Source organism: Syngnathus leptorhynchus, chromosome 2, assembly GCF_054491065.1.
Source record: "Syngnathus leptorhynchus isolate UIUO chromosome 2, UIUO_Slep, whole genome shotgun sequence".
Taxonomy (NCBI): domain Eukaryota; kingdom Metazoa; phylum Chordata; class Actinopteri; order Syngnathiformes; family Syngnathidae; genus Syngnathus; species Syngnathus leptorhynchus.
The window spans coordinates 15,125,883-15,150,483 of record NC_141196.1 but is presented as its reverse complement, the minus strand read 5'-3'; the positions used below and the strand labels follow the sequence as shown (position 1 = coordinate 15,150,483).

The 24,601-nt window shown below is 42.2% G+C and overlaps 5 protein-coding genes across 5 annotated transcripts; all 5 read right to left on the bottom strand.

Moving 5' to 3' along the window:
- Positions 1-968: 968 nt before the first annotated feature.
- Positions 969-3,588, bottom strand: LOC147060984 (protocadherin gamma-A11-like). Its single transcript, XM_085906667.1, has 2 exons — positions 1,195-3,588; positions 969-989 (listed from the first exon to the last, which is right to left on the bottom strand). The coding sequence occupies exons 1-2, from the start codon at positions 3,586-3,588 to the stop codon at positions 969-971; spliced, it is 2,415 nt and encodes an 804-aa protein (XP_085762793.1).
- A 1,627-nt stretch (positions 3,589-5,215) lies between these two features.
- On the bottom strand, positions 5,216-11,939 carry LOC147060983 (protocadherin beta-15-like). Its single transcript, XM_085906666.1, has 4 exons — positions 9,546-11,939; positions 7,035-7,041; positions 5,308-6,638; positions 5,216-5,236 (listed from the first exon to the last, which is right to left on the bottom strand). The coding sequence occupies exons 1-4, from the start codon at positions 11,937-11,939 to the stop codon at positions 5,216-5,218; spliced, it is 3,753 nt and encodes a 1,250-aa protein (XP_085762792.1).
- Positions 11,940-13,605: 1,666 nt separating this feature from the next.
- LOC147060982 (protocadherin gamma-A11-like) lies at positions 13,606-16,029 on the bottom strand. Its single transcript, XM_085906665.1, has one exon. It carries the CDS (start codon positions 16,027-16,029, stop codon positions 13,606-13,608), a length of 2,424 nt encoding a protein of 807 aa, XP_085762791.1.
- A 1,592-nt stretch (positions 16,030-17,621) lies between these two features.
- LOC147060981 (protocadherin gamma-A11-like) lies at positions 17,622-20,045 on the bottom strand. Its single transcript, XM_085906664.1, has one exon. The coding sequence runs from the start codon at positions 20,043-20,045 to the stop codon at positions 17,622-17,624; it is 2,424 nt and encodes an 807-aa protein (XP_085762790.1).
- A 1,320-nt stretch (positions 20,046-21,365) lies between these two features.
- Positions 21,366-23,913, bottom strand: LOC147060980 (protocadherin beta-16-like). The gene has a single exon (XM_085931771.1). It carries the CDS (start codon positions 23,887-23,889, stop codon positions 21,481-21,483), a length of 2,409 nt encoding a protein of 802 aa, XP_085787897.1. The 5' UTR covers positions 23,890-23,913; the 3' UTR covers positions 21,366-21,480.
- Positions 23,914-24,601: the final 688 nt, after the last annotated feature.

Below are 24,601 nucleotides of genomic sequence, written 5' to 3'. Positions count from 1 at the left end.
ATGGAGACGTTTCAATGGAGATTCAATGACACTTTTCCTGACAGTGAGGCAAATGTGCAAACCAGTAGGGCACCTTTCAGCCACTCTCAAAGAGGATTCAATTCCTTTCATTGAGGTTTTAAACTATATGGACATAACCTACGTCATTAAAAAAAGGCTTCAACTAACATGTTTTGCATTTCCTCACATTGAGGCATGTGAGTTTCTTTGCTCTCGTGAATAAAAGAATTAAAAAAACAAGCACACAAATGTTTCTGAAGCAGTCTTTACAGTATATAACTGTTTACCGAGTAAGATCAATTAGAGCCTAACAATATTGGCAAACACTTCAATAATAAACTTATTTCTGGGTCATTGCTGAATGCATCTGGTATAATCAATTTTCATCAATACAAATACATCCACAATATGAAAGTCCTAGTTTGTAGAGAATGCCCATTCTCATGACTAACACTGTGCCCAAAGCGACATCCATCAAAGTATGCTTGGATTAGGTTGGTGTGGAAGAGCAAGCTGGTACTGTTCACAATCCATCAAAGACCTCAGGAGCAAACTTCAACATGTACTTTGACTCACACACTCCCTCGGGGGGCCAATGTCAGTCACCTCTGACCTCACAAAAACAACTGCAGCTAAATATGGGGAAAGACTCGGTGCACTTTATCATCCATTTTCATTTAAAATGAATATCAAGGTCAGATGTTTAAATACTTAAATCTTAAAAAAAAATGATTCAAAAAATGGCCTAACGCAAAGTTAAACTCATACATGATTTAACTTCAGGACCAATACTTGATTTTTTTTTTTTTTTTTTTAACACCCGTCAACATGATGCATGAGTCACTGAGAACTGGAACCAATTCCAACTGACTTTGGGCAACAGTCAGAATGTACACTTGCCTGGTCAGAAGTCAGACAGGGCAGAGGCAAATATTTAATGGGAATCTGTCACAATGATAGCGTGATAGTCAGTTGTGTTCACCATGCCACTATCAATGACACAAGAATTTGGTTCTCAAACTGACAATTTAAAGCACAGCAGCACACAAAACAGTCATAATTACTGTAGTTTTAAATCATCAAAACAGGGTAAGACAATTGTGCTGTGAAATTTTTGGATTGAACAAGATATGACAAATGGATAGCAAAAAACGTTTTGCTGAAGAAAAATCTGAAAACAATGCTAGTGCCTACCTCTAAAGGGTCAAAAGAATCATGAAGCTCATCAACAAAGTCAGACGGACTTTTCTTCAGAGTCTGGTCAGCAGGCAGCGTGTTGTCATTGTAGGAAGACACAAACTTAAAGTCACTGGTTCTGGAGCCTGTTGTCAAGTAGGCGTCATAGTTGTAGGTGCTGCGTAAAGTTCCCATGCCGTCCACATCTGCGTAATTAGGAGGCAGATACGCGCCGGGGATGGCAACTGCACCATCAAACAACAGTCTGGGCTTTCTCCTGCGACAAAACCTCACAGCCAGGACCACCATGATGAAGGTCAAGAAGAAGGTGGACACGGACACCAGCGCGATAATCAGATAAGAGGTCAGCTTGGAGTTCTTCTCGTCGTAGGATATGTCCTTCAGCTCCGGCACCTCGGCCAAGTTATCCGAAATAAGCAAATACATGGAGCAGGTGGCCGAGAGAGGGGGCTGTCCGTTATCTTTGACGGCCACAATCAGATTTTGTTTCATGCTGTCAGACTCCATAATGTCCCGCTGGGTTCTGATCTCGCCGCTGTGGAGACCGATGGTGAAAAGTCCCGCATCTGTGGACTTGAGGATGTGATAGGACAGCCAGGCATTCTGTCCTGAGTCGGCGTCTACCGCGATTACTTTGGACACCACAGAGCCTCCGTGTGCAGCTTTGGGGACCAGCTCGGTCATGAAGGAGTTGCCCTCCGGGGCGGGGTACAGAATCTGAGGCGAGTTGTCATTCACATCCCAGATGAACACGCTGACGCTCACGTTGCTGCTCAGCGGAGGAGAGCCGTTGTCTCGGGCCATCACGAGGACTTGGAAACTCCTCAGGTGTTCATAATCAAAGGACCTGACAGCGTGGATTACCCCCGTGTCTCCGTTGACAGACACGTAGGAGGACACCGGGGCTCCTTTCACCTCAGCAGGTAAGAGGGAATAAATGACGGTGCCATTCTGTCTCCAGTCAGGGTCTTGAGCACTGACAGAGCATAAAGTGGAGCCAGCTTTGTTATTTTCACTCACATATGCACTGTAGGACTGTTCCTCAAACACGGGTGGGTTGTCGTTGATGTCTCCCACAGACAAGTGGACGCTTTTTGAGGAGGACAGAGGAGGGGAGCCCTCATCAGTAGCGTTGATTGTAATGTTGTAGTCTGACACTACTTCACGGTCCAGAGGTCCGGTAGTCACCAGAGAATAATAGTTTTTGATAGAAGGAACTAACTTGAAGGGGACGTTTTGTTGAATAGAGCAACGCACCTGTCCATTCTCCTCAGAGTCTCTGTCCTGCACATTAATGATGCCCACCTCTGTACCAGGTGACACATTCTCCGGTATTGGATTTGACAGAGATTTTAGCTGTATAAATGGGGCGTTGTCATTTACGTCACTTATATGAATAATTACTCTTGCCTCTGAAAACAGACCATAACCATCTTTTGCCTCAATAAAGACTTCAAATTTTGATCCCTCTTCAAAATCAATGTTTCCTAGTACTTGCAATTCACCGGTTTTGTGATCGAGTGAAAATCGATTTTGAGATTTATCGGAAAGTCGGCTGAACTCGTATGTAACTTCTCCATTTATTCCTTCATCTGCATCTGATGCACTCACGGTGATGACTGGGGTTTTGGGGGCTGCGTCTTCCCTCACAGAGGTTGTGTAAACTGTCTGGCTAAAAACTGGGGCGTTGTCATTAGCATCAAGTACAATCACATGAATGACTACTGTACCAGATCTCTGAGGAGAGCCACCATCCATTGCTGTAAGCAGCAATTTCATTTCCTGCTCAGCTTCTCTGTCCAATTCCTTGTCTAAAACGAGCTCACCGTATTTACTACCATCAGTTGTTGTCTGTATGCGAAACACAAAATTTGCATTTTGTTGCAAAAGATAACTTTGTACAGAATTTTGACCTATATCAGGATCTTGTGCTGCATTAATGCGATATTTAGCTCCTTTGTCAGCGGACTCGCTTATTTCCAGCTTTATAATATCTTTGGGGAAAACGGGCGCATTATCATTCACATCTTGAATTTGTAAAGACAACCGGTGCAATTCCAAAGGATTCTCCAGCAGCAGGTCAAATTTGAGAACACACGAAGCCTTCTCCCCGCAATGCTCCTCTCGGTCAATTCTGTCAGCAACCATCAAATCTCCTGTGCGGAGGTTTATTCCGCAATACTGTTTGTTGTTATTTTCCATATCCACGCGAGCTTTGCGGGCAGACAATTTCCCCACCTCCAATCCAAGATCTTTGGCAATATTTCCAATAACAGATCCGCGTTTCAGCTCCTCCAGAACAGAATAGCTGATGTCTCCATGCGCATATCCGACCAGAACAAAGAAAATGGAAAAGCTCCAGTATCGGACAATGTGACGTGTGTGCGCCATGCTTTGAAAGTAATGCACACACCACAGCACGGTATTTTTATCTATTAAAAAAAGAAAATCCCCGACATGAGCCGTCTTGTGTTTGTCGTCCGAGGTATGCCGACAGAGTGCGTCGATGTGTCTATTTCAACAACGGGTGATGAGCAAATTTCCAAGGCTCGGAACCCTGAGTCTATACTGACCCCTTGTGTACAACTTTGAATAAACGCCTTGCAATTTGGCGAGAAAAAAAAAAACTACTCGTGAGAAAAAGTCTTCTTTTTCTAATAAACAATATTTCAGGGAAGCAGATCATCTGCTATTTTCCCCTATATAGACGCAGTAATTGTAAACAAACTTGGTCATAATAGACAGGCAGAATGTTCACCAAAATTAAGTTTGCACACCTTTCTGTTGTGTATATACACATCCCTCACTGTGGTGTGTAATTATCTGATAGAAATGTACAAAATAGTGAGTTCAACTGTGCCGTATTAGCCTAGATTGTCACTGGGACATCCACACATCGGACTAAACAGCATGGCTCATAAGGTGCACATAATAAACAGCTGGTCATGTGCTCAAAATTGCGGTTAGATGATGTCACCACATCTGCACATCTGTTCTAAGCAAAAAAACAACAACATCCTAATCAAATACAAAAATGACAACAACACAAAATGTCTCAGTGAGGAGTCAAGTGTACCTGAGCTGATACATAAGTGATGTCATCACAGAAATACAAATCTGAAACTTTTATACTCAAAGGCAATCAAAGTAAAGTAGCAGCTACCATAGCACAACACAGATTAAAACTCCTATAAACAATCCATAAGGAACGGAACAAGCAATGGACATTGATGTTTCCACGAAAACACAAGCACTCCCATGTCAAACAAAAGGGGAAAACTTTTTTTTCCTCAAATGTCTTTTAGAATAAAGTTTAGGCTTTTCTCATGCAAGAACACTACCTTGTCAGCCAACTCAACAGGCAGGTAAGGGCAGAGCAGCAATATGAACCAAACTATGTAACAACATTTTAGCCAAATGATAGTCCTTCCATCCATATCAAAGTACAATACACCCAATACAACTTCCCCAGATGCAGCGACATGAAGACCATTCACTCAGGCAAACAAAAGCAGTGTCACATTTAGCATGTTGGTTGATAGGTGAGTTTTGTTTGGAGAAGATTCCGACCTATAAGTACTTCTTTTTTTCAATTCAGCGCCATGTTACCAGTTTACAAGTCTTAAAAAGAACTTTTGAAACTTGTGTTTTCTAACCTGCTGCAACAATATGAGCGTTAACAAATGTTATTCTGCATTTGAGTCATTCTTGTTGCTCAAATACGTGGCTTTTTAAGAATCCAGTTCCTTCTGCTACTAATTGGCCACTTACATTGTCAAATATAGTTTCATACAGAAGCAACTTCAAGATTAAGGAGGAGAAGAACAAACTATTCAAATTAAATTGCATGACTGGAATGGATCCTACAATTTTTTTTAAACTATGAATGGTTTGGTCCTGCAATTGCATGACAACAACATCAGCGGTAAAAGATCCAAGTCGATAATGATGAGCTCAGAGTGCGAAACAGCAACCCATCCAATGGTTGACTTATAAATCAGAACAAACGTCGAACTGTTTACAAAAGGTAAATGACAAACTGATGCAAAACATGCATCATATTGGTAAAGAAAATGTCTTTCTTTTTGTATTATAGGGAAACAATCTAACCTCAAGTGGGTCGAATGAATCATGAAGCTCATCAACGAAATCGGAAGGGCTTTTCCTCAGTGTCTGGTCAGCAGGCAGCGTGTTGTCATTGTAAGAAGACACAAACTTAAAGTCACTGGTTCTGGAGCCTGTTGTCAAGTAGGCGTCATAGTTGTAGGTGCTGCGTAAAGTACCCATGCCGTCCACATCTGCGTAATTAGGAGGCAGATACGCGCTGGGGATGGCAACTGCTCCATCAAACAACAGTCTGGGCTTTCTCCTGCGACAAAACCTCACAGCCAGGACCACCATGATGAAGGTCAAGAAAAAGGTGGACACGGACACCAGCGCGATGATCAGATAAGAGGTCAGCTTGGAGTTCTTCTCGTCGTAAGAAATGTCCTTCAGCTCTGGCACCTCGGCCAGGTTATCCGAGATAAGCAAATACATGGAGCAGGTAGCCGAGAGAGGGGGCTCTCCGTTATCTTTCACGGCCACAATCAGGTTCTGCTTCATGCTGTCAGACTCGGAAATGTCCCGCTGGGTCCTGATCTCTCCGCTGTGGAGACCGATGGTGAAAAGTCCGGCATCTGTGGATTTGAGGATGTGATAGGACAGCCAGGCGTTCTGTCCCGAGTCGGCGTCCACCGCGATCACTTTGGACACCACAGAGCCTCCGTGTGCAGCTTTGGGGACCAGCTCGGTCATGAAGGAGTTGCCCTCCAGGGCGGGGTACAAGATCTGAGGAGAGTTGTCATTCACGTCCCAGATGAACACACTGACGCTCACGTTGCTGCTGAGTGGAGGAGAGCCGTTGTCTCTGGCCATCACGAGGACTTGAAAACTCTTCAGGTGTTCGTAATCAAAGGACCTGACGGCGTGGATCGCCCCCGTGTCTCCGTTGACAGACACATAGGAGGAGACCGGGGCGCCGTTGACCTCAGCAGGTATGAGAGAATAAATGACGGTGCCGTTCTGTCTCCAGTCGGGGTCATGAGCATTGACAGAGCATAAGGTGGAGCCAGCTTTGTTATTTTCACTCACATATGCGTTGTAGGACTGTTCCTCAAACACGGGTGGGTTGTCATTTATGTCTCCCACAGACAAGTGGACGCTTTTTGATGAGGACAGAGGAGAAGTGCCCTCGTCAGTGGCGGTGATTGTAATGTTGTAATCAGATACTCGTTCACGGTCCAGAAGTACAGTAGTGACCAGAGAATAATAGTTTTTAATAGAAGGAACTAACTTGAAGGGGACGTTTTGTTGAATGGAGCAATGCACCTGTCCATTCTTTTCAGAGTCTCTGTCCTGCACATTAATGATGCCCACCTCTGTGCCAGGTGACACATTCTCTGATATGGGGTTAGACAGTGATTTAAGGTAAATAACTGGGGCATTGTCATTAATGTCAATAATTTCAATAATTAAGGTTGCATATGAGGCCAAGCCCAGACCATCTTTGGCACTTACTTGCATTTCATATGATGATTCCTTTTCATAATCTATAGAACCTGCTACTTTGACCTCTCCAGTTTTAGGACTGAGAGAAAAAACTTGATGGTCATCGACATGGTCAAATCCATAAAAAACATCCCCATTTATTCCATCATCAGGGTCAGTAGCACTCAGTGTTACCACCAAAGTATCAAAAGGAGAGTTTTCAGGCAGACTAGCTTTATAGATTGTCTGACTAAACACAGGTGCATTATCATTAGCATCCAGCACAGTGACATGTATTTGCACTGTACCTGATCTCTGAGGGGAGCCGCCATCATATGCGGTCAATTTAAGTATGATTTCATTTTTGTTCTCTCGGTCCAACTCTTTTTGTAGTATCAATTCACCATATTTTCGTCCAGTTGCCTTTGTTTTGACATTTAATGAAAAATGTTCATTTTTCTGAAGTGAGTAGTCTTGAACAGCATTTTCACCAATATCTGCATCATGGGCCTCATCCAAGAGAAAATGTGCTCCCTTGACAGCAGATTCTTGGATTTCCAATTTCAGCAAATCTTCTTTAAACTGCGGTGAATTATCATTGATATCTTGAACACGAATATTAATACGATGCAGTTCAAGCGGGTTTTCCAGAACAATGTCCTGTTTTAAAACACACGATGGTTTTTTTGCACACAGTCCTTCTCTGTCAATCCTTTCCTGGACAAGCAAGTCTCCGGTATTTAGATTAATTCCGCAGCATTTTACGTTGCTATTCTCCGTGTCGATGCGGGCCTTGCGAGCAGCAAGCCTACCGGATTCAAGCCCCAGATCCTTCGCTATATTCCCGATTACAGATCCACGTTTCATCTCCTCAGGAACAGAATATCTCACATCCCCGTGGACGTAATGAAGGACGAGAAACACAAAAGCAAGTCCAAAACGCAGCGCCATTCTGCCGTGTCCCATTGCGTTGCAGGGACTGTTGGTTCTATAGTAAAATCCACTTGCCCAAAATGTGTTAAAATAAATGGGTTATTTTTCTATAAAAAATAACCACAGCAGTCATACATGTGTGTGGATGGATAACAGCACAAAGCATACTGAGGCGGCCAATTCATTCACAAAGAAAGGGAGTGAACATGTTTACCCGTCTGTTGGTACATACTGACACCACGAGTACACTTATGGTAATAACGCCTCCAAAATATTAAAATAACATTTAAAAAAAGAAAAGAAAAAGAAACTAATAGACGACAAATACATATGCTCTGCTAAAAAAAACAATTGTGTACCTAAATCTTTAAAAAAACAAAACGTTTTTTTGCTGACATTTACTTTTATCTTGTGATAAAGAATAAGATAAATATAAATTTAAAATTAACATGTTGGGATCGTATTCGTGTTATCATTATTATTGTAAATATATATATATTATTATCATTACTATTATTAATATTATTATTACTATTATTATTATTATTATTATTGCAGAAAAGACGGTATAAATAGGTCAAATGCCAGCCGCGCCCCTCTGACGCTGAAAACATTTGTTCCGACTGCTCCGACTTAAAAGGATCCTGAGAAAAAGTGGAACTTTTAGTCCAGTAAACTGCCAAATTCGGGCACGAGAATAACATTTCACGGTATGATGCATATAGCTCTACACGTAATGTTTCTAGCAGACTCATTATTTAATTTAACGTTATCCAGAAATTCAAAGAGAAGTGTCTGTATCCACCTGTACAATAAAGAGAAACAGACAATGAACAATTATAATAATAATTAACCATGGAGGACTTGCCTACTAAATTGTAAAAGGATCGTCATGAGGCAGTCCGAAAAAGTAATTTGTCAAAGACTATTCTATAGGACAACAGCTAATATTGCTTACGCCGATTAATTGCGCACCTTTTTTTTTAAACTATTACTATTATTTATTTATATAAGTATTACTCTTACTGGTATAATCGATATGGACTGGAGCAATTATTGCACAATTAATTTATCCATCCATATTCAACACCGTTTATGCTGTTCAGGGTTGCGAGGGGTGATGGAGCCGAACATTGGGTGAAAGGGAGACTACACCCCAAATTGGTCGCAAGCCAGTCCCAGACGAGCAACCAGACACACCCACATTCACACCGTCAGAAATCGGGACAAGACTCCACGCTGCTCGCACACAAGTAAGGCCTGTGTACCCGGACACCATCAGAAACTACAATTCATCCGTTCTACTGAAAAGATATGAAGCTGTGCTCCAACAAGAAGCTCACAGGACAGAATGCACGGATGTACTCATTCATTCATTCATTCATTCATTCATTCATTCATTGCTGCTACTATGAATGTTAAATAGGAGGCGCGTTTCAATGTAAACAACACAGTGTGGCAGTATGCATGAATCTTACAGGTGTGTGTAAGACAGAGGCATGTTTTGTGTGTTCTTGTACTTCTGCACACTCTAAATATCAATTTATATGCATCCTTTGATAAATGAGGCCCATCGTCTCTAACCCATTGTAGCGTGCTACTCCAACTGATTGTTATTGTTATTTTGTTGAGTGGAAAAGACACGGTGGCTGCACTTTGCGTTTTGGGTAGAAATGATCATATAGTCAGTAAATAGCTTTTTGTCATCAGTCACCTTTTAAAATTCTAAATTGGATTAAAAAGACTGAAAATAATTTTAGTTTAGTTGAATTAAATTTTAAAGATAAGATTGTCAGTGGAATTATGAAGTAATGCTATAGGCTACTTACTACAAATATGAAAAAAAAAAAAGACAATCAAACTACTTTAAAGGAAAACGGATCTACCTCAAATGGATCCAACGGATCATGAATCTCCTCAACAAAGTCACTTGGACTTTTCTTCAGAGTCTGGTCAGCAGGCAGCGTGTTGTCATTGTAGGAAGACACAAACTTAAAGTCACTGGTTCTGGAGCCCGTTGTCAAGTAGGCGTCATAGTTGTAGGTGCTGCGTAGAGTTCCCGTGCCGTCCACATCTGCGTAATTAGGAGGCAGATACGCGCTGGGGATGGCAACTGCTCCATCAAACAACAGTCTGGGCTTTCTCCTGCGACAAAACCTGACAGCAAGGACCACCATGATGAAGGTCAGGAAGAAGGTGGACACTGACACCAGCGCGATGATCAGATAAGAGGTCAGCTTGGAGTTCTTCTCGTCGTAAGAAATGTCCTTCAGCTCCGGCACCTCGGCCAGGTTATCAGAGATGAGCAAATACATGGAGCAGGTGGCTGAGAGAGGGGGCTGTCCGTTATCTTTGACGGCCACAATCAGGTTCTGCTTCATGCTGTCAGACTCGGAAATGTCCCGCTGGGTCCTGATCTCTCCACTGTGGAGACCGATGGTGAAAAGTCCCGCATCTGTGGACTTGATGATGTCATAGGACAGCCAGGCATTCTGGCCCGAGTCAGCGTCCACCGCGATCACTTTGGACACCACAGAGCCTCCGTGTGCAGCTTTGGGGACCAGCTCGGTCATGAAGGAGTTGCCCTCCGGGGCGGGGTACAGGATCTGAGGCGAGTTGTCATTCACGTCCCAGATGAACACGCTGACGCTCACGTTGCTGCTAAGTGGAGGAGAACCGTTGTCCCTGGCCATCACGTGGACTTGGAAACTCCTCAGGTGTTCGTAATCAAAGGACCTGACGGCGTGGATCGCCCCCGTGTCTCCGTTGACAGACACGTAGGAGGACACCGGGGCCCCGTTCACCTCAGCAGGTAAGAGGGAATAAATGACGGTGCCATTCTGTCTCCAGTCAGGGTCTTGAGCACTGACAGAGCATAAGGTGGAGCCAGCTTTGTTATTTTCACTCACATATGCGCTGTAGGACTGTTCCTCAAATACAGGTGGGTTGTCGTTGATGTCTCCCACGGACAAGTGGACGCTTTTGGAGGAGGTCAGAGGAGGAAAGCCCTCGTCAGTGGCGCTGATTGTAATATTGTAGTCCGACACAAGTTCACGGTCAACAGGCCCAGTAGTCACAAGTGAATAGTAGTTTTTAATAGAAGGAACTAACTTGAAGGGGACATTTTGTTGAATGGAGCAGCGCACCTGTCCATTTTCCTCAGAGTCTCTGTCCTGCACATTAATGATGCCCACCTCTGTACCGGGTGACACGTTCTCTGCTACCAGATTAGATATTGATTTTAAATTGATTATAGGGGCATTGTCATTTACATCAATTATATCAAAAATGACTTTTGCCTCAGAAGAAAGGCCATAACCATCTTTGGCTTCAATCAACACTTCATGGTTTGATGCTTCTTCATAATCTATCTCACCTACCACAACAATTTCTCCACTTTTCTGATTAAGCGAGAACATGTGTTTAGCTTTATCAGACAGTCGGCTGAACTCGTATGCAACTTCTCCATTTATTCCTTCATCTGCATCCGTTGCACTCACGGTGATGACTGGGGTATTTAGGGCTGCATCTTCTTTCACAGATGTTCTATAAACATTCTGCGTAAAAACTGGGGTGTTGTCATTAGCATCAAGTACAATGACATGAATGACTACTGTACCAGATCTCTGCGGAGAACCACCATCTATTGCTGTAAGCAGTAATTTAATTTCCTGTTGCTCTTCTCTGTCTAATTCCTTATCCAAAACCAGCTCACCATATTTACTGCCATCATTTGTCGTTTTAATATGGAAGACAAAATTGGAGTTTTCTTGCAAATTGTAGCTTTGAACAGAATTTGTTCCGATATCCAAATCATGCGCTGCATTAATGCGATATTTGGCCCCTTTGTCAGCGGATTCACGTATTTCCAACTTCACAAAATCTTTTGAGAAAATTGGAGAATTATCATTCACATCTTGAATTTGTAAAGAGAACCGGTGCAATTCTAAAGGATTCTCCAGCAGCAGGTCAAATTTGAGAACACACGAAGGCTTCTCCCCGCAGTGCTCCTCTCGGTCAATTCTGTCAGCAACCATCAAATCTCCCGTTCGGGGGTTTATTCCGCAATACTGCTTGTTGTTATTTTCCATTTCCACGCGAGCTTTGCGAGCAGACAATTTCCCCACCTCCAATCCGAGATCTTTGGCAATATTTCCAATAACAGATCCGCGTTTCAGCTCCTCCAGAACAGAATAGCTGATGTCTCCATGCGCATATCCGACCAGAACAAAGAAAAGGGAAAAGCTCCAGTATTGGACGATGTGACGTGTGCGCGCCATTCTATGGTAGAAACACAAAATACTGCAAAATAATCAGAATCTCAGGCTCTTTTGCACCCTTTGTCGTCTGCTCTTTACGCCCTTAATAAAGAACACTGGATTCGTGCTGTGGCGTGTCACAAACGCCTAACATTCGATAAATCCTCTGCTGGTCTATGGTGACACCAAGTGTTCAATTAAAATACTGCGATTGTAGACTTTAGGGAACTGTGTTGATATTCTCTTTTTACATCGGTGCGTTAATTTAAGTAGGCCAACTCTGCGCGAACAAAATTCATTTTAAGAATGTCTTGAAGTATTTACATTTGCTGCCACTGTTAAAAATTAAATAGGAATTCCATGTCAAGTATTTAGGAGTGAAGGACCAAAACACCAAAATAGTCTCATCAAATCTCTTGAAAGAGAACACTATATTTAGAAAACTAAATAACTAACTAAATAAAAATATTAATAATAATACAGCGTTCCTCAAGTGAGGGCATTATTTTATCATTTCAAAATAACACAAAAAATTCCCTGAATTCCCATTAGTTTGTTATAAAAGTTTGTATTAGATGACAGTGTGGACGAACATATATATATATATATATATATATTTTTTTTTTTAACTCTAACAAAAGATAAATATTTGTTAAAGAGTAAAATGACACGACAAAACAGTTGTTGTTTTTTTCTACAAGGGGTCTTTGTGTGGAACTCTATGTTGGCTATATTAACATTTAAAAGGCCTAAGAAAAAAAACAGCCAAACCACTGTTGCAAGGTACCATTTTACACAATCCCTAGCCAACTGAAATGAAACGCTTTGCACTTCAATCTAAAAAAAAAAAAAAGGTGTGTCAAAAGATCCGGTTTCTCCTCAAAATGACATTTAAAGTAATTTGTAGATCGTCTTTTTAAACTAAAATGTTACCGTTTTGTATAAAACCAACTGGATAAACATAGTTAAAAATCACAAGAAAGGAAAGCAAGATCAAATGAGTAGACAGTGAAAATACATCTCAAGAACCAATTTTCAGCACCAAGGACAGAGTTGTGACTACTGCAGGCTATTTTATGTACTCATACAGAAAACGAAAAGACCAGTTGTCCAGGTTTCTTTATCAGCCGCAATAGAAGAAACAACTTGAGCAAATATCTGGGGAAAAAAAACTAAATCTGTATTGTTAGCTTCTCTCTACAGATGCAATTGAGGCAAAATGATGCCAGTTGTTAACCAATCAAGCTGAAATTGTCCATCCACTCATTCATCCATTTGTATACCACACTTCCTACTTGGGTTCATGATAAGGCTGCAACCCATATCAGCAGAAACAAGTCAATTTCCATTCACTTAAGATAAATGACGGACAAACATCAACTGTATATTGATCTCCTCACCAAAACCATTAAAAACAACAACGGCCAAGACCCAACAAATGGTTGAAGGCAATAAAGAAGCTTTCTGAAAACCAAAACGCAACAATTTTTATATCATTAAGACACAAACGTAAGCAAGGAAATTACCAAGGTGTTGACAGAAACAAATGACAAAGGTCAACAATATCGTCCTTCGATAATAAAGTTGAGGAGATTGGAGATGTGCAGGTGAGGCAAAAGATAACTAGTCACGTTCGTGAGAGCAAAACGAAAATGTTGACATATTCTGTGCCTGACAAACAAAATAACTACGTTAAAATCTGACATAGCGGTCCTACCTCCAAGGGGTCAAACGAATCGTGAAGCTCATCAACAAAGTCAGACGGACTTTTCTTCAGAGTCTGGTCAGCAGGTAGCGTGTTGTCATTATAGGAAGACACAAACTTAAAGTCACTGGTTCTGGAGCCTGTTGTTAAGTAGGCGTCATAGTTGTAGGTGCTGCGTAAAGTTCCCGTGCCGTCCACATCTGCATAATTAGGAGGCAGATACGCGCTGGGGATGGCAACTGCTCCATCAAACAACAGTCTGGGCTTTCTCCTGCGACAAAACCTCACAGCCAGGACCACCATGATGAAGGTCAAGAAAAAGGTGGACACGGACACCAGCGCTATGATCAGATAAGATGTCAGCTTGGAGTTCTTCTCGTCATAGGAAATGTCCTTCAGCTCCGGCACCTCGGCCAAGTTATCCGAAATAAGCAAATACATGGAGCAGGTGGCCGAGAGAGGGGGCTGTCCGTTATCTTTGACGGCCACAATCAGGTTCTGCTTCATGCTGTCAGACTCCATAATGTCCCGCTGGGTCCTGATCTCTCCGCTGTGGAGACCGATGGTGAAAAGTCCCGCATCTGTGGACTTGAGGATGTGATAGGACAGCCAGGCGTTCTGTCCCGAGTCGGCGTCCACCGCGATCACTTTGGACACCACAGAGCCTCCGTGTGCAGCTTTGGGGACCAGCTCGGTCATGAAGGAGTTGCCCTCCGGGGCGGGGTATAGGATCTGAGGAGAGTTGTCATTCACGTCCCAGATGAACACACTGACGCTCACGTTGCTGCTCAGTGGAGGAGAACCGTTGTCTCTGGCCATGACGTGGACTTCGAAACTCCTCAGGTGTTCGTAATCAAAGGACCTGACGGCGTGGATCGCCCCCGTGTCTCCGTTGACAGACACGTAGGAGGACACCGGGGCGCCGTTCACCTCAGCAGGTAAGAGGGAATAAATGACGGTGCCATTCTGTCTCCAGTCGGGGTCATGAGCATTGACAGAGCATAAAGTGGAGCCAGCTTTGTTATTTTCACTCACATATGCGCTGTAGGACTGTTCCTCAAATACAGGCGGGTTGTCATTAATGTCTCCCACAGACAAGTGGACATTTTTCGAGGAGGACAGTGGAGGAGAGCCCTCATCGGTGGCGCTGATTGTAATGTTGTAATCAGACACAAGTTCACGGTCGAGTGGCCCAGCCGTCACCAGAGAGTAATAGTTTTTAATCGAGGGAACGAGCTTAAATGGGACATTTTGTTGAATAGAGCAGCGAACCTGCCCATTCTGTTCAGAGTCTCTGTCCTGCACATTAATGATGCCCACCTCTGTACCAGGTAACACGTTCTCTGATACTGGGTTGGATAGTGACTTTAAATTGATCACAGGGGCATTGTCATTTACATCAATAACATGAATAATTAGTTTTGCCTTATTGGAAAGTCCATAACCATCTTTGGCTTCAACAAAAACTTCATGTTTAGCACCATCTTCATAATCTATTTCACCAACCACAACAATTTCTCCAGTTTTCTGATTAAGGGCGAACATGTTTTTAGCTTTATCAGAAAGTCGGCTGAACTCATATGCAACTTCTCCATTTATTCCTTCATCCGCATCCAATGCACTCACGGTGATGACTGGGGTTTTGGGGGCTGCGTCTTCCCTCACTGAGGTTGTGTAAACAGCCTGGCTAAAAACTGGGGCGTTGTCGTTTGCATCAAGTACAATCACATGAATGACTACACTGCCAGATCTTTGAGGTGAGCCACCATCCATGGCCGTAAGCAATAGTTTTATTTCCTGCATTTCTTCTCTGTCCAATTCCTTGTCTAAAACGAGCTCACCATCTTTACTACCATCAGTTGTCGTCTGTATGCGAAACACAAAATTAGCATTTTGTTGCAAATTGTACTTTTGAACAGAATTTGTTCCTATATCAGGATCTTGTGCTGCATTAATGCGATATTTAGCTCCTTTGACAGCGGACTCACGTATTTCAAGCTTTATAATATCTTTGGGGAAAACGGGCGCATTATCATTTACATCTAAAATCTGCAAAGACAACCGGTGCAATTCCAAAGGATTCTCCAGCAGCAGGTCAAATTTGAGAACACACGAAGGCTTCTCCCCGCAATGCTCCTCTCGGTCAATTCTGTCAGCAACCATCAAATCCCCCGTGCGGAGGTTTATTCCGCAATACTGCTTGTTGTTATTTTCCATTTCCACACGAGCTTTGCGAGCAGACAATTTCCCCACCTCCAATCCGAGATCTTTGGCAATATTTCCAATAACAGATCCGCGTTTTAGCTCCTCTTGAACAGAATAACTGAGATCTCCATGCGCATATCCGATCAGAACAAAGAAAAATGCAAAGCTCCAGCATCGGAGGATGTGCGATAAATGCGCCATTCTCTGATAAAAACACAAAATACTGCAAAAGAATCAGAATCTCATTCGATCAGGCTTTTTTTGCTCTTTGTCTTCTGCTCTTAACGTGATGAACAACACTGAATACCTTTTAATGTGTGACGTGTAATAGCCACCTAACGTTATAAATCCTCTGCTGGTCTATGGTGACACCAAGTGTCCAATTAAAATACTGCGATTGTATTGCACATTACCGTATCTTTTATACTTGCGATTTCATTTACTTCAAGTGGACATGATCACCTTTTATAAATACTTGCAGTGCTTAGCGTTTCTGTCACTAAACAATCCGTAGTTAAGCATGGGACCCGATATAAGTCAATTATTTAAAACAATATAAGAATGCAACATATATACACTCAAAATAGAATAACTTTAAAAATATAGCATAAAAAGAATGAATTTTTGTCATTCAAATAAGTACATATAAAGAAGGAAACATTTTGATTGAACTTGAAGAGTTTCTACAATAAATGGAAAAAGCATTTTAACATTTCAAATTATAAAAAAGGAGGGATTATTTTCACAATGAGGGTTAATCGTTTCTTAGTCTGAACTTCTTTGGTTGAATAAAATGTGTTTTGCCAAAGCAAGAAATTGAAAGAAATATCACTCCACTGTTGCCATGTTATTTTACTCCATCTGTTGTGCTGGAATTTAACACTTGGTATTTACATTTAAAAAAAAAAGTATCTAAATAAAGAGAGTCAACAAAATCATTGTCCTCCCAAAGTGATATAGGGATTAACGTTCTCAAATTGTTATTGTTCTATACATACTGTAGTAGGTGTCTTTGTTACATAATTGAAAAATAATGACAAAAACAAGAAAACATGAAAGCGTTTCTTTCAACACCATCCTATCAACGCTGCAAAATTCAGCCCCAAAGTCAGAGGTTGGATGTGATTCTTCTATAAGTATGTAAATATACAGACAACTAAGCTGTAAACCAGCGGCCGACTTTTCCCATGAGAGATCATGTCAGAAACATTTTTAAGTAAATGTTAAAAATAATTACATCCACAATGTTGTTGGTCTGATTCGGAAGATGTAAGATAGTCAAGCTACATACGCCAACTTTTTTCCATCCATTCACTAAAGTATCCATTTTGTTTTGAACCATACTTTCTGTTTAGGTTCATAGAAAGGCTGCAGCGCAGGTCACAGAACTGAGTATTCAATGTAGCAGACAGTATACTGATGTAGAAACATCTGCATTGACCTTCATCACCAAAAAACATCCAAAGTATGCTTACCACCTCAAAATTAGTTAACGCACACCTTTGACAACAACAGAAACCTGAAAACGCTTACATCAAAATGCTAACCTAAGGAAGCAATAAAATTGCAAACATCTTGACAAACTCAACAACAAAGGTCATCAATGTCTTCCTCTGTTCATAAAGTTGACTGGACTTCGACAAAGAAGCACTACAATTCCAAAGTGAAGATGGTGTAAAAATGTGTGGTGAAAAAAATATTTGTCTCCTGGAGTAAAGCAGTAATTGGCTACCGTGCCGTCATGGAGTCAAGGGAGAAAAAAAATAACGTATGCCTGTGAGCAAAAACGGCATTCAAATATGGCATAGCAGTCCTACCTCCAGAGGGTCAAATGAATCGTGAAGCTCATCAACAAAGTCAGACGGACTTTTCTTTAGAGTCTGGTCAGCAGGCAGCGTGTTGTCGTTGTAGGAAGACACAAACTTAAAGTCACTTGTTCTCGAGCCCGTTGTCAAGTAGGCGTCATAGTTGTAGGTGCTGCGTAAAGTTCCCGTGCCGTCCACATCTGCGTAATTAGGAGGGAGATACGCGCTGGGGATGGCAACTGCTCCATCAAACAACAGTCTGGGCTTTCTCCTGCGACAAAACCTCACAGCCAGGACCACCATGATGAAGGTCAGGAAGAAGGTGGACACGGACACCAGCGCGATGATCAGATAAGAGGTCAGCTTGGAGTTCTTCTCGTCATAGGATATGTCCTTCAGCTCGGGCACCTCAGCCAAGTTATCCGAAATAAGCAAATACATGGAGCAGGTGGCCGAGAGAGGGGGCTGTCCATTATCTTTGACGGCCACAATAAGGTTCTGCTTCATGCTGTCAGACTCGGAAATGTCCCGCTGGGTCCTGATCTCGCCGCTGTGGAGACCAATGGTGAAAAGTCCCGCATCTGTGGACTTGAGGATGTGATAGGACAGCCAGGCATTCTGTCCTGAGTCGGCATCCACCGCAATCACTTTGGATACCACAGAGCCTCCGTGTGCAGCTTTGGGGACCAACTCTGTCATGAAGGAGTTGCCCTCCGGGGCTGGGTACAGGATCTGAGGAGAGTTGTCATTTACATCCCAGATGAACACGCTGACGCTCACGTTGCTGCTCAGCGGAGGAGAACCGTTGTCTCTGGCCATGACCTGAACTTGAAAACTCCTCAGGTGTTCGTAATCAAAGGACCTGACGGCGTGGATCACCCCCGTGTCTCCATTGACAGACACGTAGGAGGACACCGGGGCGCCGTTGACCTCAGCAGGTAAGAGAGAATAAATGACGGTGCCGTTCTGTCTCCAGTCGGGGTCATGAGCACTGACAGAGCATAAAGTGGAGCCAGCTTTGTTATTTTCACTCACGTATGCGCTGTAAGACTGTTCCTCAAACACGGGCGGGTTGTCGTTGATGTCTCCCACAGACAAGTGGATGCTTTTCGAGGAGGACAGAGGAGGAGAGCCCTCGTCAGTGGCGCTGATTGTTATGTTGTAGTCTGACACTAGTTCGCGGTCAAGAGGCCCAGTGGTGACCAGAGAATAATAGTTTTTGATAGAAGGAACTAACTTGAAGGGGACGTTTTGTTCAATTGTGCAACGCACCTGTCCATTTTCCTCAGAGTCTCTGTCCTGCACGTTAATAATGCCTACCTCTGTACCAGTAGGGGTGTTTTCCGGAATGGGATTTTTCAATGATTTAACAAACATTAACGGGGCATTGTCATTGACATCAATGACATCAATTATTAATGTACTAGATGACACCAACCCTAGGCCATCTTTGGCTGTAATTTGCATTTCATAAATTGGTACCTCCTCATAATCTATGGATCCACTCACACTCACTGCACCAGTTTCTTTGTCAAGAGCAAACACACTATTCATTTCATCAGAGATGTGATCAAACTCATATGTTACCTCACTATTGATTCCTTCATCAGCATCAGTGGCACTGACATTAATCACTATTGTGCTAGGAGGAGAGTTTTCAGCCAGACTTGCTTTATAAACAGCCTGGCTGAACACTGGGGCGTTATCATTTGCATCCAGCACAGTGACGTGTACAACTACTGTCCCTGATCTCTGAGGTGTGCCACCGTCTGTTGCAATAAGCACAATCGTGAGCTCCTGTTCTTGCTCTCTGTCTAGCTCCTTTTCAATTACTAACTCTCCATACTTCCCTCCAGCGCTCTTTGCAACAACATTTAATTTAAAGTGTTGATTTGTTTCGATTGCATAGCTCTGTATAGCGTTCTGCCCTACATCTGCGTCGTGGGCCTCATCTAAACGATAGCGACTCCCTTTAACAGCAGATTCACTGATCTCCAATTTAATAGCATTCTTTTTGAACTGCGGTGAATTGTCATTAATGTCATGAATGTGAATATTGATCCGATGTAACTCTAAAGGCTCTTCAAAAACAAGCTCCTGTTTCAAGATGCAAGACAGCTTCTTGGCACAAAGCCCCTCTCGGTCAATCCTGTCTGCAACAAGAAGCTCTCCAGTGTTCAAATTCATCTCAAAATACCGTTTGCTGTTGCCGTCCCCATCAATCCGAGCCCGTCGAACAGACATCTTGCCCACCTCTATTCCGATATCTTTTGCTATATTTCCAACAATAGATCCGCGCTTCATTTCCTCTGGAATTGAATAGGCCACATCTCCACGCACAGTTTGTAGCGCAAAAAGAAAAAAGCCCAACAAAGCCGCCGCGTCCAACAGCGCGCATCCCTTGTTTTTCATTTTCCCGAAAAAAAAACAAAAAAACAATGCTGAATGAGCCGAAAATGCTTTCAAAAAATAAACATCCAACGAAAATGATATGTTCTCGAATTATAACGTAAGGAGGATGCGTGAATGTGCGCCTCTGACGCATACGCCAAATTGTGGTCAAATATGAGGAAAGGTTGATGTCCATGAACGTACATCTCATTTATCTGGTGGACAGCGCCACTAGGAGCACGTTTTGAATATTACATATAGTTTATGCTGGGATATTCACACCTATCCTAAAATCAGACTTCAAAGTTAGTAAACGATGATAGTATTGTAGTTCCCTGTTTGCACGTATGGGATTGCTGCAGCAGGTTAATATACAGCTTGGCGATAGAAAAAAAATATGGTTGCAATTTTATTTTCCCAGTGAATATACAAACTTCACAATGCGTTTGTGTTTCTGTCTTATGACATCAAACTACAATTGTGGTAAATTAATTGTTCGACAGCACTGTTACAATTGCAAATTATCAAAGTTGTTTTAATAATAATAATAATAATAATAATAATAATAAATAATCATAATAATAATAAATAATTTAATAATTGCAAACTCAACGAGGTTGATTCGGAAAGAACGCCCATGGTAAGTGACGCAGGCAAACGACAGCGTCATTTGTTTAACATAAAACGAAATTATTTATTGTCATGGGATAGAGAAGAGTGATGGGATACCATTTTTGGAAGAAAAAATAATTCTGGAAAAAAATGGTGTGCTGAATTCGCACAATTTTATTTCATTAAGTGGTTCCACGAAAAAAAACCATCTGGATCCAGACACATTTTGAAGTAGAGTATACATATAATGAAAAATAATGCAACTAGATCCGGGTGATTTTATTGTATGAAGACACTTGACAATCTAAAACTGAATGAAATAGTGTGTGAAATTTACTGGGAATACTTTGACGACACACTACGTTATGAATCACAAGCTCTTAAATAGCATATAGTATTAGTATTGTTAGGTCAAATGGGCTAATCCATTAAATGACACTAGTTAAAGAATAATTAATGGTAATGTTTTCTGCGTATCAATAAAATCAAAAATATGTGTTCTAACTTACTGGCTGTTGGGAAAAGGAACACAATCAAAAGCGTGATCCCGAAAAGCGTTACAATAAATGAATAACTGGAGTAAATTTGACAAATTTAAATTTCGCCAAACAATGTGGAGTTTGTTTTAGTACATTTATTTTTCATGATGTAAAATATAAAAGTTTGCTCTTAAAACGCAAAACCATTTAGTCAATGCTATATTGAAATGTTAGACAACATTGACTTATACTGTATGTGTCGAAAAAAGTATGTAAAACAATCACTTACGTGAGAAAGCAATCATGAAGAATTTATGATTCTCACAATGAGTCACCAATAAATATTAAGAAATTCCTCCAAAGTTTTAAAGACTGCATACCTCCAAGGGGTCGAAAGAATCGTGAAGCTCATCAACAAAGTCAGACGGACTTTTCTTCAGAGTCTGGTCAGCAGGCAGCGTGTTGTCATTGTAAGAGGACACAAACTTAAAGTCACTGGTTCTGGAGCCTGTTGTCAAGTAGGCGTCATAGTTGTAGGTGCTGCGTAAAGTTCCCGTGCCGTCCACATCTGCGTAATTAGGAGGCAGATATGCGCTGGGGATGGCAACTGCTCCATCAAACAACAGTCTGGGCTTTCTCCTGCGACAAAACCTCACAGCCAGGACCACCATGATGAAGGTCAGGAAGAAGGTGGACACGGACACCAGCGCGATGATCAGATAAGAGGTCAGCTTGGAGTTCTTCTCGTCGTAAGAAATGTCCTTCAGCTCCGGCACCTCAGCCAAGTTATCCGAAATAAGCAAATACATGGAGCAGGTGGCTGAGAGAGGGGGCTGTCCGTTATCTTTGACGGCCACAATCAGATTCTGCTTCATGCTGTCTGACTCAGAAATGTCCCGCTGGGTCCTAATCTCGCCACTGTGGAGACCGATGGTGAAAAGTCCCGCATCTGTGGACTTGAGGATGTGATAGGATAGCCAGGCATTCTGTCCTGAGTCGGCATCCACCGCTATCACTTTGGACACCACAGAGCCTCCGTGTGCAGCTTTGGGGACCAACTCGGTCATGAAGGAGTTGCCCTCCGGGGCCGGGTACAGGATCTGAGGAGAGTTGTCATTCACGTCCCAGATGAACACGCTGACGCTCACGTTGCTGCTCAGCGGAGGAGAGCCGTTATCCCTGGCCATCACGAGGACTTGGAAATTCCTCAGGTGTTCATAATCAAAGGACCTGACGGCGTGGATTGCCCCCGTGTCTCCATTGACAGACACGTAGGAGGACACCGGGGAGCCGTTTACCTCAGCAGGTAAGAGGGAATAAATGACGGTGCCATTCTGTCTCCAGTCAGGATCTCGAGCACTGACAGAGCATAAAGTGGAGCCAGCTTTGTTATTTTCACTCACATATGCACTGTAGGACTGTTCCTCAAACATGGGCGGGTTGTCGTTGATGTCTCCCACAGACAAGTGGAGGCTTTTTGAGGAGGACAGAGGAGGGGAGCCCTCATCCGTAGCGCTGATTGTAATGTTGTAATCAGACACGAGTTCACGGTCCAGAAGTCCAGTTGTGACCAGAGAATAATAGTTTTTGATAGAAGGAACTAACTTGAAGGGAACGTTTTGTTGAATGGAGCAATGCACCTGTCCATTCTGCTCAGAGTCTTTGTCCTGCACATTTATGATGCCCACCTCTGTACCAGGTGAAACGTTCTCTGGTATAAGATTAGTCAAAGTCTTTAAATTTATTACAGGGGCGTTGTCATTTACATCAGTAAGTTCAATGATTACTGTTGAATAAGACACTAAACCAAGACCATCTTTAGCACTTATTTGCATTTCATAAGATGATACTTTCTCAAAATCAACAACACCAGCCACTTTCACTTCTCCAGTTTTGGGGTGTAAAGTAAAGACTTTGCTATCGTCATCAGACGCATGGTCAAATGCGTATGTGATTTCACTATTTATTCCTTCATCTCTATCACTTGCACTCACTGTGATCACTAATGTATCAAGAGGTGAGTTTTCAGGTAGACTGGCTTCATACACTGTCCGGCTAAACACTGGGGCATTATCATTAGCATCCAACACAGTGACGTGTATTTGCACTGTACCTGATCTCTGAGGAGAGCCGCCATCAAATGCAGTCAGCAAGAGCATCATGTCTTTTTTATCTTCTCTATCTAATTCTTTGTCTAAAAGCAATTCGCAGTATTTTCGTCCACCAGCTTTAGTTTTTACATTTAATTTGAAATGATCATTCTCCTGCAAAGTGTAGCTTTGAACAGCATTTTCTCCGATGTCACCATCATGCGCTTCTCCGAGTAGGAAACGCTCCCCCTTGTCTGCCGATTCACGAATTTCTAATTTCAACGAGTCTTCATTAAACAGTGGATAATTGTCATTAATATCTAGAACACGAATACTAATACGGTGTAGCTCTAATGGGTTTTCCAGTACGAGTTCCTGTTTTAAAACACATGATGCCTTTTTACCGCAAAGCCCCTCTCTGTCGATCCTTTCCTGCACAATCAAGTCGCCCGTGCTGAGGTTGACACCACAGTGCTGGACTTTGTTATCCTCTGGATCAATGCGTGCTTTGCGAGCAGACAACTGGCCCAAATCGAGTCCCATATCCTTGGCGATATTCCCGATTACGGATCCACGTTTCAGTTCCTCGGGGATAGAGTAACTCACGTCTCCATTGACGGTGCAGAAGAAAAAGAGAAGAAAAACAAGGCCGTAGCCAAACGACGCATATCTTTTGTTCTCCATTCCACTGAAAATATTTGTAAGAATCACTTCCATTGTGACCGGAGATGGACAATAACGTCAATATGATTGTCCTTTCGTCAATCCACAGCTTTTACAGTCCAACATTTAGAGCACAGCTCCACAAAACTAAAATCTGGTTTGCGCGTCGACGGAATGGGTGGGAAATTGAGCTGCTTTTGTTCATGAGTACATACTGACCTCTAGAGTGCATTTATCGACATAACACCTAGTTTGTGGTTATGACTGCAAGCAAAATCCTTCTCAACATAACGAGGATAAGCTGATCATAAACTGTAAAAACACATTTGATTAATATTTTTATAAAACAACAACAGCCGTGAATAAAAGGAGTTGCATTCTTGACAAATAAAATTAAGTATAGCCTACTTCTAAAATCTTGTAATGACCGGTTTTCTAAATTACAAAACCTAAGTTGAAGAAAAAGCTGACGAGTCAATGGAGAAAAAAAAGTTCGAGTCAGTTCAGAACCATGGACAGCGAGAGAGCCAGCGGTTTCCCCAACCGGCCTTATTTACCAACGTAGCATTATTATTGTCAATATATGAAGCTTCTCAAGCAAAAATATTGAGATTTACAAAGTCTTTAAAGTCCAAATGTCTTTTTGTGTCAACAAGTCAATAATTGTGACGCTATAATTGCAAACTATATATTATTTAAAACATCCATTTCCTCAATTATGACTAGTATTATT

What these genes read in the sequence shown, in the direction of transcription:
- LOC147060984 (XM_085906667.1), bottom strand. Translation starts at nt 3,588, where the DNA reads ATGGCGCACACACGTCACATTGTCCGATACTGGAGCTTTTCCATTTTC. An exon ending in ATTCTTTTGACCCTTTAGAG is followed by an intron (nt 990 to 1,194) that starts GTAGGCACTAGC and finishes TGTCATTGATAG; the next exon opens with TGGCATGGTGAACACAACTG.
- LOC147060983 (XM_085906666.1), bottom strand. Translation starts at nt 11,939, where the DNA reads ATGGCGCGCACACGTCACATCGTCCAATACTGGAGCTTTTCCCTTTTC. An exon ending in ATTCATTCGACCCACTTGAG is followed by an intron (nt 5,237 to 5,307) that starts GTTAGATTGTTT and finishes GTTTTGCATCAG; the next exon opens with TTTGTCATTTACCTTTTGTA.
- LOC147060982 (XM_085906665.1), bottom strand. Translation starts at nt 16,029, where the DNA reads ATGGCGCATTTATCGCACATCCTCCGATGCTGGAGCTTTGCATTTTTC.
- LOC147060981 (XM_085906664.1), bottom strand. Translation starts at nt 20,045, where the DNA reads ATGAAAAACAAGGGATGCGCGCTGTTGGACGCGGCGGCTTTGTTGGGC.
- LOC147060980 (XM_085931771.1), bottom strand. Translation starts at nt 23,889, where the DNA reads ATGGAGAACAAAAGATATGCGTCGTTTGGCTACGGCCTTGTTTTTCTT.